Source organism: Trachypithecus francoisi, unplaced genomic scaffold (assembly GCF_009764315.1).
Source record: "Trachypithecus francoisi isolate TF-2019V2 unplaced genomic scaffold, Tfra_2.0 Lachesis_group14, whole genome shotgun sequence".
NCBI classification, from domain to species: Eukaryota; Metazoa; Chordata; class Mammalia; order Primates; family Cercopithecidae; genus Trachypithecus; species Trachypithecus francoisi.
The window spans coordinates 51,620,855-51,635,875 of NW_022681459.1; the positions used below are offsets into that span (position 1 = coordinate 51,620,855).

Below are 15,021 nucleotides of genomic sequence, written 5' to 3' on the forward strand. Positions count from 1 at the left end.
CTCCCACCTGGGTGACAGAGCAAGACACCATCCGAAAATCATCATCATCATCAGCACAAGAATCAAAGAGAAACAGCTGGCTTATCTCTGTTTTCCTGATTTTTACACAGTCCCCTCCATCACATGTAGGGTTGAGCCTGGGCCTCAGAAGTGGCTCAGCTTTCCTGGGTTTATGAAGATTAAAATATCAATATTCCACTTGCCTAACTAGAGAAAAACGGTAACATTTTAACACTATTTTTGGTTAATAAACTAACAAATAAGTATTAGGTAGTACGAGAGAGAGAGACACAGAGAGACAGAGACAGTCCTAACAACCTCACTACCAGGGTTAAGTCAATTTCTTGTCATTTTCTTATTGTTCCTTTTTCTTTCACTTTAAAAAAGCACAGGCTAGGCCAGGCGTGGTGGCTCAAGCCTGTAATCCCAGCACTTTGGGAGGCCGAGACGGGTGGATCACGAGGTCAGGAGATCGAGACCATCCTGGCTAACGTGGTGAAACCCCGTCTCTACTAAAAATACAAAAAACTAGCCGGGCGAGGTGGCGGGCGCCTGTAGTCCCAGCTACTCCGGAGGCTGAGGCGGGAGAATGGCGTGAACCCGGGAGGCGGAGCTTGCAGTGAGCTGAGATCCGGCCACTGCACTCCAGCCTGGGCTACAGAGCGAGACTCCGTCTCAAAAAAAAAAAAATAAAATAAAAAAATAAAATAAAATAAAATAAAAATAAAAAAGCACAGGCTATCAGTGTTGGGGGCTGAATTACATTCTCCCCAGAATGCGGAAATAAGGGAGCTACAGTCATCTTGGGAGAGTTAGACATCGTCGCATGTGATGGAACGGAGACGACGGAAATGTCCTGGAGATACCAGGTTCCCGCTGGCACGTGGGGAACCTGAATCCACAGATGGGGTTCAAGGGCCAGGGGCAGGCCAGGAGGGGAAGTGCCCAGAGAACACTGATATGGCCCTTTCGAGACATACCCATAGGATCTCCTGGGCATCTGGCAGGCCAGCCACACCCCCCTGTCCCAGTGCCTCCCTCACAGACTCTCCACTCGACTGTCTTTCCATGTGCGCCTCATGGACGTCCTCCTCGGAGTTTCAACTGCTTGAACGGCTTTGGCAGTGCCCAGCCTTCCATGACCTGAGGGCCTTCTAGGCCACACTGTGATCCAGAGAAACAGTTTCAAACACTTCCTGAAATTTCTACCTGGGGTCAGAGAAGGGTGTCCAGCACCTATATCCTCAAACAAATTCAACTTTCACCTGAACTCACTTCTGCTGCTGACTCCCGTCTCTGTTTATTCACTGTCGTGCCTCAGCAGGCCTCCAACAGCGGCAACTGGGGAGAGCGGTGTGGGGTCACAGCAAAGGAGCTCCTCCAAGCAAGCTCCACTCTCCTCTGCGTGTATTGCCCCACGCTTGTGTCCACACTGGGACCCCCTCACTGCCTCATCCCAGGTGCTGTCTCTGCCAGATGCGGCCTCTCGGGGAAAACATCCCTGACTGCTAGGCTCCACCCACCAGCCCCATGTGGGTCCCTTCTCGTGAGCCCTGAGGCACAGGGTGCATGTCTATGGCACTCGCCACTCTGCATCACCCTGCTGTCCACACGCTGGCCTCCTGTGCCAGATGGGAGCAATTAAAGGGAAGGGGCTGTGTCTCAGTTCTCTGACTCCTCGGGCCTGTGTTACTGCACGGTGGGTACAGAAATGACACCTGATGAATGAGAAAGTGCAATGGAGGACAGTCGCCTGGGAACCAAGTGCTAATGCCACAGCCCCACCCTGTGAGGGCCAGTGTCTGCCTGGGAGATAAACACATATATACATAACTGTGCGTCACAGTGGAAACCCTGCCACACACACACACACACACACACACACACACACACACACACAGGAGCTGTGGGGACCTGTCAGAATAGTCCTTGGGGAAAACCTGCCAACCACACCTGTTCCACACATGTCGACATATGCATCGCCAACTGGCCACGACGAGCAGCTTCAGGCTGGAGAGGGAGCACCAGTGATGATGAGGGTCCAAGGGGACTTGGCCGCAGCCATAAAGTCAAGCCTTCAACAAGGGAAATCTATCTGTGTTATTACTTGCATAATCAAAAATTAAAAACACAAATGACATAATCCAGACTGCTCATGTGGGCTGCCAGTCACCGAAGCACCAAGTTCAGCTCCATACGATTTCTCCTCCTGAGACTCACCCAACCCGCCTGGTTTCCAGCAAGGTGAGTAACACCTGAGTCCCGCTGACGAGGCAACTCTCTGTCCGGTCTCCATCAAACATGTTCTTCAGAAGCTGCTCCACACAGTCCTGCCTGCTGGACACACACAGAGGTCACTGCCTGGCAGAGCAACACACACACAAAGGATGCAAGGATGCTCCTTGCTCCCCGTGGAGGACCCCAGAAAAACCCTAAACCTGCTCAGGCTCAAGGCCAGGCGCCAGGGTCCTCAGGACACTCCTGCTGCTGCTGGCCCACTCTCTAGACCCGCCAGGTGACTCCTCTGGAGACCCCTCCCTCTGGAAATAGGCCCCAAGTTAACATGGGCTCTGAACCTGGGGTTCATTCGAATGTGAATCAGAGGAGGTGGCAGCATGTCCTGGTGCTCAGAGCAAGGCTCAGAGATGTCCCCATGACCCAGAAAGGGAGGCCCACCAGCACCACGGCCCACCAGCACTCACGACTCCAGCGCTGTGAGGAGGGGGTCTGGCTCCAGAGCCTCTTGCAGCTGACTGCCCTGGTCTCTGCCCAGCCTAACTATGTCACAGAGAGTCTGAGAAGCATTTGACTGCCTCTGAAAAGACAAGGGAAACACAGAGCCCCTCAGTATGGAGAAGAAACAGCAGGACCAGCCCTGGTGGGCACACAGGGCACGAGTCCTCCTGCTTCTCTAGCAGATGCTAGACTTCTGTTGTTATTCAATATCATCGTCATGTTCAAATTCTTTCTTTCTTTTTCTTTCTTTCTTTCTCTTTCTTTCTCTCTCTCTCTCTCTCTCTCTCTCTCTCCTCTCCTCTCTTCTCTCTCTCTCTCTCTCTCTCTCTCTCTCTCTCTCTCTCTTCCTCTCTCTCTCTCTCTCTTTCTCTTTCTTTCAGATGTGGGACTTTTGCCCAGGCACAATGGCTCTGGCCTGTAATCCCAGCACTTTGGGAGGCCGAGGCGGGCAGATCATCAGGTCAGGAGATCAAGACCATCCTGGCTAACACAGTGAAATGCCATCTCTACTAAAAATACAAAAAATTAGCCGGGCGTGGTGGCGGGCGCCTGTAGTCCCAGCTACTCAGGAGGCTGAGGCAGGAGAATGGCGTGAACCCAGGAGGTGGAGCCTGCAATGAGCCGAGATCGCATCACTACACTTCAACCTGGGCGACAGAGCAAGACTCCGTCTCCAAAAAAAAAAAAAAGGCGTGGGACTTTCTCTAAATCAGTTTTCTACATTCCAGACAACAGCTTCATTTCAAAGAAGCCCGAGTATGCCTTTTCTGTCGTCAAAATGTAGATCTGGTTAGATTTTTCTTTTTTTTAAGCTGCATTGAACTATCTTTAGGAATTCAAAACAGGGCTAATAATGGTCAGATATGCAATGCAGATACTGGGCTATACCTGTGATCCACGTTTTGAAATATACTGAATATGTGGCCATGTTATTGATACTGTATTTTAAATGTGGTAATAAGTAGCTGCTGTTATTCAGAATGAGTCCTGTAAGGTGATGAAAACAGGGAAGTTGCTACCAAGAAAACAGAGGACTCAACTTTTCTAGGGATACATTAAGACACAATCCCTGATGGGAACCTGCGCCTGCTGACAATGCAGGGGTTGTTCTCTAGGGAAGACAATGTGATTCAGAGAGACACACAACCCCTGACTCCTTGCAGCACTGGTTCACATGCTGTGGGAAGACTGAGGGGAAGCAAATACTCACAGGAGTATTTTAGGGAGAAAAGAAAGCAGCCAGATTAGCTCTGAGGTCTGCCTTTGGGACCCAGGACAGGCCATCAGCCCACAACACCCACATGCATGGGTGGACTCTGGTTCTCAGGCAGGGTGGTCTCCTTGCTTCCTACAGACGCCAGCGTGGCCTCTCCCATCTGTCTGATCAGCCCTGTGGGCTGATGGAGAACCAAGTAGGGTGACTGGCCAGGCAGCGGTGATGGCCTCAGACACGAGTCAGCCAAGGACGCGTGGTTGTATGTACAGATAGATACGTGTAATGCTAGGAAAAGGTCTGCTGGGTTATACCCCAAACTCTCAACAGGGGTCACCACCGGGAGCCCCATTGTCACCTTAGGTGCTTCCAGGGTGGGTGGCTTCTGGGGGCCCCTAACAATCCCCTCCTGGAGTTCACGCCCCTACAGCCCCCATCTCTTTCAGTGTGGGCTGGACCCAGCCACCCAGCTCTAAAGAGCCAAATCCAGTAAGAGTGAGGGGAAAGCTCAGCTCCACGTCATGTGCTGCCCTGTGGAGAGGCCCATTGGTGCAATGACGAGGGTGGCCTCGGCCCACAGCCCTGAGGAACTGGATGCTGCTGAGCCATCTGTGACCACGGAGCTGGCCTCTACCCCAGGGGCGCTCTGAGATGACTGCACTTTGTGAGAGAATGAGCAGAAGAGCCACTAAGCCACATTCAGATGCCTGATCCACAGAAACTGATACTGCTACAGGTAAAAATACTTGCCATAAGCAACTATGTTTCAGGGTAATTTGCTATTCAGTCACAGACGACCAATACAATTCTATTAGAATTGTTCTTTTGTTTGTTTGTTTGTTGAGACAGAATCTCGCTGTCGCCCAGGCTGGAGTGCAGCGGTGCGATCTCGACTCACTGCAAGCTCCCCTTCCCTGGTTCGAGTGATTCTCGTGCCTCAGCCTCCTGAGTGGCTGGGATTATAGGCACCCTCCACTACACCTGGCTAATTTTTAGTAGAGACAGGGTTTCGCCATGTTGGCCAGGCTGGTCTCAAAACTCATGACCTCAAGTGATCAGCCTGCCTCAGCCTCCCAAAGTGCTGGAATTACAGGCATGAGCCACCACGCCCGTCCTAGAATTGTTTTTATAATACACATATATTATTTTTCAGTTAAGGAAAAAAAGCCTAGGCCAGGCATGGTGGCTCACTCCTGTAACCATGGCACTTTAGGAGGCTGCGGTAGGAGGATCACTTGAGCCCAGATGTTTGAGAACAGCCTGAGCAATGTAGTGAGACCCCATCTCTATTTAAACAACAAGAAAACAGCCTAGAGGCCAGGTGTGGTGGCTCACCTGCCTGGGTGAGCAGGAGAATCGCTTGAACCCGAGAGGCGGAGGCTGCAGTGAGCCGAGATCGCACCACTGCACTCCAGCCTGGGCAACAAGAGCGAAACTCCACCTCAAAAAAAAAAAAAAAAAAAAAACAGCCTAGAAGTCAGTGCTTGATTAAAGACAGAAAAGTACCCAATGGATCCTCATCTTAGGAAAGGGATGACTTGCCCCTTCCTCGCTCCCTTGGCCTGCAGCAGTGGGTGGTCCAGCAGCCACAGGCCTGGGCTAGCATGCACGAAGCTTGGTAAGCAGCACACTCACATCTTCATCCTGGCTCGGGTGGATCAACTCCACAAGCCTCTGGATGACTTTCTCTTCCTTCAGCCACTGAAAGAGAAAAAGAGGCCTTTCAGTGTCGCTGCTCAAGTCTAAGTAAACAGCAGGAACCTTTCCCCTTCAGTGCAGCACTGCACCCGTTTTCTTTTTTTTTTTTTTTTTTTTTTGAGACGGAGTCTGGCTCTGTCGCCCGGGCTGGAGTGCAGTGGCCGGATCTCAGCTCACTGCAAGCTCCGCCTCCGGGTTTTTACGCCATTCTCTGCCTCAGCCTCCCGAGTAGCTGGGACTACAGGCGCCCGCCACCTCACCCGGCTAGTTTTTTGTATTTTTTTTTTTAGTAGAGACGGGGTTTCACCGTGTTAGCCAGGATGGTCTCGATCTCCTGACCTCGTGATCCGCCCGTCTCGGCCTCCCAAAGTGCTGGGATTACAGGCTTGAGCCACCGCGCCCGGCCTGCACCCGTTTTCTAGAATAGAGACTCCGCCTGACACGTCCCAGACCCAGCAAGAACACAAATAACACACAATGAGTGAGTTCTGGGAGGTCCTGGAAGTAGCTGGAAAGATAGTAAGGGGTGAGCAACATCCCTCTGTCCTAACGGTGCCCCTGTAAGCTCTGTCTGCAGGATCTCCCTCTAAGGACCAGGGTGCAAATGAGCCACACGGGCCACAGCTCAGGAACCTGCTGGATGCTGAAGCCAGAAGCCTCCGCCGTTCCCTGCAGCACCGGGGCCTTCCCAGGACGAGGACGAGTCAACCCTGGCGCGGCCGCGGGACACTGCGGGGCCAGGCTCCAGGGCAACGGGGCCAGTGTGAGTGCCGGGGTCTGGCAGGTCTGGGCCACACCTGGCTCCCACACCGCACTGCTGCGCCCTGAATTCCTTATCCCAGAATGGGATGACCTATCCCCACGTGGCTCCTTTGTGAAGTGAATCCAGCAGAGCAGCTCAAGGCTGCCTGATGTACAGCTCTGCAGGCTCCCCACGGACAGCTGTGGCCACCGCGAGGGCTGACCCTGAGTCCACTGTGCAAAGGTGGGTGACGGTCGGTCACTCCCAGTGAGAAGCTGCTCCCTGAGGAAGCTACTGACCTCGGCGTGCGAGTGAGCACCTGGACGAGTCCAGACTCTAGGAGCTGGGAAACCGGCACAGGGCCTCACAGTTTACTCTATTGTATTTTATTTATTTATTTATTTTTTTGAGACGGAGTCTCGCCCTGTCACCCAGGCTGGAGTGCAGTGGCCGGATCTCAGCTCACTGCAAGCTCCGCCTCCTGGGTTCCCGCCATTCTCCTGCCTCAGCCTCCCAAGTAGCTGGGACTACAGGCGCCGCCACCTCGCCCGGCTAATTTTTTGTATTTTTAGTAGGCACGGGGTTTCACCATCTTGGCCAGGATGGTCTCCATCTCCTGACCTCATGACCCGCCCACCTCTGCCTCCCAAAGTGCTGGGATGACAGGTGAGAGCCACCGCACCCGGCCTCTACTCTATTTTAAATCTCACCACAAACAAAGCTGGCCGAACAGTGAGCGGAAGTTTGTGCGGCATGGATTTCCCGGGCTTCTCTGGGGGGCATCCTCCTCTTTTCGGGAACGATAGCACCTGCTCTCACTGACTAAACACCATCAGAACAGACGCATGCACACTCCAGGGTAAACAATGGGGCTCTGCAGGTAACTGCCATCCACCAGGGCTCTCCTGGCAGGCACAGGCCTGGACGCAGGGCCAGCACCTCACTGACCTCCTGCTCTAAGCCACGGGGGTGGGCACTGGCAGGGGAAAAGGAGGCGAGGTAAGTCCATTTCAGCCTCTTCACAGAGCAGGAGGCTGCAGACTGCAGAGAGAAGGGACCTCTCTGCTCTGCGCTTCTGAGCAAGTTGAGTCAGAACAGTGGAAAAGGTACAGGCCATAATCCTTGACAAGAACCCCTAACAGCCCCATGGAGAAGTGCACGCTGGGTGAAGAGATGAGGGCCACGCGCCCTGGTGCTCTGAGCTTCTGCACTTAACCAGCTGGCTTCCTGCAGCACCCCTGCCCTCGGGAACTGGGGGGACTCCCAGACTCACATGCAGGACTTCCTGCCGGAGCCCGGCTGGCTCCACACAGCTGACCAGGCGCAGCAGCAGGTCCATAAGCGCTGAGGTGCCGATGTGCTTCAACACCAGGCTGATGAACTTGTCCTTCTTCTTCAAAAATGTAATCACCTGAAATCACACACACCTGAGAGGCAGGCAGGGCTGACCCTGACAACTATGAGACTCCTCCTTCAAAAACTCTCATGGGAAAGTTGAACCGTTAATTATATCAAGCAGAAATAATGGAAAGACCCAGACAAGAGTGTAAGAAAGCTCTCTCAAGGGACAGGCAGAGAATTCTACCAGGCAGTGGTGTATGTGAGGGCCTGGTAGGGGGAGGCCGCTGCACAGGGACAGCTATGGCTCTGCACTGACAGGACACAGCTGTCCCAGGCGGGGCACCACAGGCTGCGTGAGAAGCTGCCATTCAATACCTACTGGTTCGGGTTTTTCCAACAGAAACGAATGGTGTAGACAGAGCTGAGCTGAGCTGATGGCCATTGCTGGCAGCCTCAGGCCTAGAACACACACCCAGGGAGCACAGAGTGCACAAGATGCCGGCTGCTGACCAAAACCAGTGAGCAGCTGAAGGGGAAAGAAGACTCAGGTTTTAGAAAAGAAAAAGAGGCATTCTGTGGCTGGCTGATGACCAGTGCCAACAAAGTGTAGACAGCTAAGCGTGAGGCCACAGGGAGGCACAGCACCCATCACAGACACAGTGAGCTGCTCAGAGGGTGGATCTGAGGTAACAGTGGAGAGTTGAAGGCTGGGCGTGCTGCAAATTCAGCTCAACTCAGCCTACAGAGATAAGTGTCTGCTATGTTCAGGCTACTGGGCTGGGGGCTGGGGTAGACCCAGCCCTCCACTGGAAACAACGGGAACACAGAGAAGGCCCACCTGGCTGCAGGGCCTCAGTCTCACTCCCCAGTGCTGTGACAAGGAGGGAGAGTAGGAAGGTGGGAAAAGAGAAGGGGAAGAAGGAAGAGGAGGGGGAGGAGGGGGTAGGGGAGGAGGAGACGAGGATGGCTCTTCGAAAGGATGATTAAACTTCTAGAAAGACTAAGGACAAAACAGAAGGTGCAAATAACAATATCAAGAATGAAACAAGGGACATCACTAAAGATCCTACAGAAATAAAAACTACGATGAGAGGTTTGTAGTTTTTTTTTTTTTTTGAGACAGGGTCTCACTCTGTCGCTCAGGCTGGAGTGCAGTGGTGCAATCATAGCTCACTGCAGCCTCCATCTTCTGAGCTCAAGTGATCCTCCCACCTCAGCCTCCCAAAATGCTATGATAACAGGCAGGAGCCACCACATCTGGTGTACTAGGAGAAATTAATAGAAACAATTTTATGCCAGTTTTTGTAAATTTAGAAAAGAAATTTTTTTTTTTTTTTTTTTGAGACGGAGTCTGGCTCTGTCGCCCAGGCTGGAGTGCGGTGGCCGGATCTCAGCTCACTGCAAGCTCCGCCTCCCGGGTTTACGCCATTCTCCTGCCTCAGCCTCCCAAGTAGCTGGGACTACAGGCGCCCGCCTTGTCGCCTGGCTAGTTTTTTGTATTCTTTAGTAGAGACGGGGTTTCACCGTATTAGCCAGGGTGAGTCTCGATCTCCTGACCTTGTGATCCGCCTGTCTCGGCCTCCCAAAGTGCTGGGATTACAGGCTTGAGCCACCGCGCCTGGCCAAGAAATTTTCTTAAAAAAAGCACTTATCTAAACTGACAAGAAACAAAATCAGAATAATTCCAGAACATAATCAAACCCCACAGAATCTAGAATTAATAGGCTCTCTATACAGAGAAGGTTTAATGGCCTTACCAATACATTCTTCCAAACATTTAAGAAAAATAACCCTAGGCTGGGTGTGGTGACTCAACGCCTGTAATCGTGGCACTTGTGGGAGGTCAAAGCAGGCGGATCACTTGATCTCAGGAGTTCAAGACCAGCCTGGCCAACGTGGTCTCCACTAACAATGTAAAAATTAGCCAGATGTAGTGGTGGGTGCCTGTTAATCCCAGCTACTCGGGAGGCTGAGGCATGAGAATTGCTTGAACCCAGGAAGCAGAGGTTGCAATGGGCCGAGATCGCACCACTGCACTCCAGTCTGGGGGACAGAGTGAGATTCTATCTCCAAAAAAAGAAAAAAGAACCTCTATTTTTTTGAGCCCATAATGATCAATGGATCATATTCACATATTCACATCAATATTCTAGTTGTGATATTCTACTAGTGTTTTAGAAAATGTCACCACTGGAGGAAACATGTCAGAGCATACAAGGATTTTTTTTTTTTGGAGACGGAGTCTCACTCTGTCCCCCAGGCTGGAGTGCAGTGGTGCGATCTCAGCTCACTGCAAGCTCCGCCTCCCAGGTTCACGCCATTCTCCTGCCTCAGCCTCCCAAGTAGCTGGGACTACAGGCGCCCGCCACCATGCCCAGCTAATTTTTTTATTTTTACTATAGACGGGGTTTCACCGTGTTAGCCAGGATGGTCTCGATCTCCTGACCTTGCGATCCACCTGCCTTGGCCTCTCAAAGTGCTGGCATTACAGATTACAGGTGTAAGCCACCGTGCCCGGCCTTTCTTTTTTTTTTTTGACACAGAGTCTCACTCTGTCACCTATGCTGGAGTGCAGTGGCGCGATCTTGGCTCACTGCAACCTCTGCCTTCAGGTTCAAGTGATTCTCCTGTCTCAGCCCCGCCAAGTAGCTGGGATTACAGGCGTGTGCCATCACACCCAGCTAATTTTTATATTTTTAGTAAAGACAGGCTTTTGGCATGTTGGTCAGCTGCTCTTTTTTTTTTTTTTTTTTTTTTTTTGAGACGGAGTCTCGCTCTGTCGCCCGGACTGGAGTGCAGTGGCCAGATCTCAGCTCACTGCAAGCTCTGCCTCCTGGTTTACGCCATTCTCCTGCCTCAGCCTCCCGAGTAGCTGGGACTACAGGCGCCAGCCACCTCGCCCGGCTAGTTTTTGTATTTTTAGTAGAGACGGGGTTTCAGCATATTAGCCAGGATGGTCTCGATCTCCTGACCTCGTGATCCGCCCGTCTCGGCCTCCCAAAGTGCTGGGATTACAGGCTTGAGCCACCGCGCCCGGCCGATCAGCTGCTCTCAAACTCATGGGCTCAAGTGATCCACTCACCTTGGCCTCCCAAACTGTTGGGAGGAGTGAGCCACTGCTCCTGGCCAAGGATTTTCTTCATATTATTTCATACAACCTCATGTAAATACAATAATCTCAATCAAAATTTCAATTAAAAAGATACCATTTAAAGGCCGGGTGTAGGGGCTCATGCCTGTAATCCCAGCACTTTGGGAGGCTGAGGTGGGTGGATCACCTGAGGTCAGGAGTTCAAGACCGCCTGGCCAACATGGTGAAACCCCGTCTCTACTAAAAATACAAAAATTAGCCAGGTGTGGTGGTGGGCACCTGTAATCCCAGCTACTTGGGAGGCTGAGGCAGGAGAATGGCGTGAACCCAGGGGTGGAGGCTGCAGTAAGCTGAGATTGTGCCCCTACACTCCAGCCTGGGAGACAAAAGGGAGACTTTGCCTCAAACAAAAACAAAATTTTTGTATGCTTTGACATGTTTCTTCCAATGGTGACATTTTCTAAAACGCCAGCATAATATCACAACTAGAATATTGATGTATAGGAGTATGATACATTGATCATTATGGGCTTGAGAAAAATAGAGGTTCTTTTTTCTTTTGTTGGAGACAGAATCTCACTCTATCCCCCAGGCGGGAGGGAGGCTGAGGCACGAGAATCACAAGAATCGCTTGAACCCAGGAGGTGGAGGTTGCAGTGAGCCAAGATCGCACCATTGCACTCCAGCCTGGATGACAGAGCAAGATTCTGTCTCAAAAAAAAAAAACAAAAAAAAAACCCCACAAAACACTTAGAATAATACAAAGATATCAAATACCTAAGAATAAATCTAGTGAAAGATGTTCAAGACTGCCATACAGAGAACTGCAGTGTATTTCTGAGAAATCAAAGCAGCCTGAGCTACCGGCTGTGCTGCTGTGGTGTGAAATGGAAGTGGCTGTGCTACAGTAAGGCCTCACTCACACCCTCCGTGGCTGCCTCGCTCGCACCCTCCGTGGCTGCCTCGCTCGCACCCTCCGTGGCTGCCTCACTCACACCCTCCGTGGCTGCCTCGCTCACACCATCAGTGGCTGCTTTTGGCCTGTTCACACTTTGCCAGACCCAACTACAGCCAACGCAAACCTCATCAAAATTTCAGTAGGTTTATTTTTGGGCGGCAGAGTATGGAGAGGGAGAATGTAGAAACTGACAAACTCATTCTAAAATGTGCTGATTCTAAAACAATCAAGAAAAAAAGAAAAAATTTAAAAATACAAAAGAAAAAATAAAAACAAAAAACAAAATAGGCCATGTGCAGTGGCTCATGCCTACAATCCAGCACTTTGGGAGGCCGAAGCAGGCGGATCACCTGAGGTCAGGAGTTCGGGACCAGTCTGGCAAACATGATGAAACTCTGTCTCTACTAAAAATACAAAAATTACCCCAGCGTGGTGGCAGGCGCCTGTAATCTCAGCTACTCAGGAGAATTGCTTGAACCCCGGAGGCAGAGGTTGCAGTGAGCTGAGGTCATGCCATTGCACTCCAGCCGGGGCAACAGAGCAAAACTCCGTCTCAAAAATCATCATCATCATCATCAGCCAGGTGCGGTGGCTCACATCTGTAATCCCAGCACTTTGGGAGGCCAAGGTGGGCAGATCACAAGGTCAAGAGATTGAGACCATCCTGGCCAACATGGTGAAACCCCATCTCTACTAAAAATACAAAAATTAGTTAGGCATGGGTGCGCACGCCTGTAGACCCAGCTACTGGGGAGGCTGAGGCAGAAGAATCCCTTGAGCCCAGGAGGCGGAGGTTGTGGTGAGCTGACATTGCACCACCGCACTCCAGCCTGGCGACAGAGCAAGACTCTGCCTCAAAAAAAAAAAAAAAAAGAAAAAATTAATAATAATCAAAAGGCAAAGAATCATAAAAACAATCTTGAAGAAAAACAAAGAGATATAGAAGAAATGTGATTAGCCATGAACAAATGACGTGGAATCTGAGTGACAGAGACATGGGGGTTCATGAAATATTTTCTCTAATTTGTAGACATTTGAAAGAATTCGTAACGAAGGGCGGGGAAAATGCGGACGGCCGTTTCACGGAAGCCCCACCTTTGGGCTACTCCCACAATTTCAGGAAACACAGGAGGACGGCTCATGGCATCCCTGCCTCACGGCTGGCCCTGAGAACAAACCAGCTGCTGGGTGATGGAGAGTTTTGCTCTTGTTGCCCAGGTGGAGTGCAGGGGCGCGATCTTGGCTCACCGCAACCTCTGCCTCCCAGGTTCAAGCGATTCTCCTGCCTCAGCCTCCTGAGTAGCTGGGATTACAGGCGCATGCCACCACGCCCAGCTAATTTTGCATTTTTAGTAGAGACGGGTTTTCTCCACGTTGGTCAGGCTGGTCTCAAACTCCCGACCTCAGGTGATCCGTTTGCCTCGGCCTCCCAAAGTGCTAGGATTACACGCGTGAGCCACTGCGCCCGGCCAATAGAATAAAATTATAACAGTTCAGTTCATATTACTTTAACACCTTAAGTACTGGGTAAGGGAATGGGAGAAAAATATTATATGAAGCAGTAAAATTATTAAGAAAATATCTGAAAGTGGCAGAGGAATAAGATCAGCTTATGGCAAATTATGAGACACATGCATCTAGTCACTGGGCTGCCAGGGCTAGGTAGTAAAGGTTTTTACAACTTCTACTACCACCCCCACAGCCTTGACAACCCCCCGGCCCACACCACAGCTCCCCGCTGCCTCCACTCCCACTCCCATTCTGCCAGCAGCCTCCCACCCAGCACCACCCACTGCTGCTGGTGCCCTTCACTTACACACAGCTTCAGAAGGCGCTGAGGTGAGGCAGTCCCCTGGGGGCCCTTGCAACTCTCAGATTTATGGCACAAGGGAAAACGGCATTCCACTATACACTCACATGCACACTGAATGTCGTCAAGGTGAACCGCGGCCTTCCTGGGGCTGCACTTTCTCAGAGCTCAAAGCAGATGTGAGATAACGGTTTGTGCCCTGACTGAATGTTTGATGGTATGAAACAATTATGGTTACTATTTTTGGAGTGTGATCATAAAATTCTGATTATATTTAAAAGAACAGAGTCTTTATTTTAGAGATACATAGCTGGGCATTGTGGCTCACACCTGTAGTCCCAGGACTTTGGGAGGCCTGAGTAGGCAGATCACTTGAGCCCAGGAGTTCGAGACCAGCCTGGGTAACGTGTGGAAACCCCATCTCTACAAAAAACATTAAAAAAATTAGCCAGGTGTGGTGGTACGTGCCTGTAGTCCCAGCTACTCAGGAGGCCGAGGTGGGAGGATCCCCTGAGCTTGAGGAGGTTGAGACTGCAGTGGGCTGTGATGCAGCCAGTGGACTCCAGCCTGGGCGGAGCGAGACCCTGTCTCAAAAATAAATAAATATACACACATACTGAAATCTTTACATAAGTAATAATCTGGTGTCTACGATTTGTTTTAAAATACTCCTGTCGGGGACGGGCAGGTGGGGCATGACACAGAAAGAAGACTGGGCATGTCAGACTGCAGGGTGCAGGCACAGGGACCACCACACCTCTCTACCTGTGTGTCCACAGCCTGGAGGGGCAGAAGCCCGGGTCAGGTTACATGTGAGGCAGGAGCAAGGATGGACTCCAGGAAGACCCCGCTACAGCTGGCTAAGATGAATTCACTAACTGCTTTTGCAGAAGTCTAATGCGAGAAGTTATCTTTGTTTTGAAAGAATAAATGCTCTGGACAGACAGACATGCCACCCACACAGACGAAGCTGCAGACCTGAGAAGGTGGATGTCCAGCATCCTGCCATGAAGCCCCAGGACCTCATACCTTCACCTGGTAGGTGACAGCACAAGATGGTCTACTTTGGGGCCCCGTGCAGCTTCCAGGGATGGCGGGAAGTGGTGCTTATTCCAGAGCCAGTTATAACCTCCTTCTTTTTTTTTTTTTTTTTTTTTTTGGGACAGAGTCTCACTCTGTCACCCAGTCTGGAGTACAGTGGTACGATCTCAGCTCACTGCAACCTCTGCCTCCCAGGTTCAAGAGATTCTCCTGCCTCAGCTTCCCAAGTAGCTTGGATTACAGATGCACACCACCACACTCGGCTAATTTTTGTATTTTTAGTAGAGACAGGGTTTTGTCATGTTGGCCAGGCTGGTCTTGAACTCTTGACCTCAAGTGATCTGCCCAGCTCGACCTCCCAAAGTGCTGGGATTACAGGCATGAGCCACAA

General features: G+C 51.2%; 1 protein-coding gene across 29 annotated transcripts in view; it reads right to left on the reverse strand.

Annotated features, from left to right (window-relative positions):
* The window catches only part of PPP6R2 (protein phosphatase 6 regulatory subunit 2), a 101,370-nt gene that overhangs the window by 23,057 nt on the left and 63,292 nt on the right, over nucleotides 1–15,021 (reverse strand). For 16 of the 29 annotated variants that reach the window (XR_004442418.1, XM_033233463.1, XM_033233448.1 and 13 more), the window contains 4 exons: nucleotides 7,663–7,800; nucleotides 5,585–5,650; nucleotides 2,703–2,815; nucleotides 2,221–2,337 (listed from right to left, as the gene is read on the reverse strand). Coding sequence is in view for 28 of the 29 variants with exons in the window: in XM_033233448.1 (XP_033089339.1) it covers nucleotides 2,221–2,337; nucleotides 2,703–2,815; nucleotides 5,585–5,650; nucleotides 7,663–7,800 (434 nt within the window). In the remaining variant the exon portion in view is untranslated. The remainder of the gene's footprint in view (nucleotides 1–2,220; nucleotides 2,338–2,702; nucleotides 2,816–5,584; nucleotides 5,651–7,662; nucleotides 7,801–15,021) is intronic. The other 13 variants (XM_033233455.1, XM_033233447.1, XM_033233439.1 and 10 more) reach the window with 1 other exon arrangement.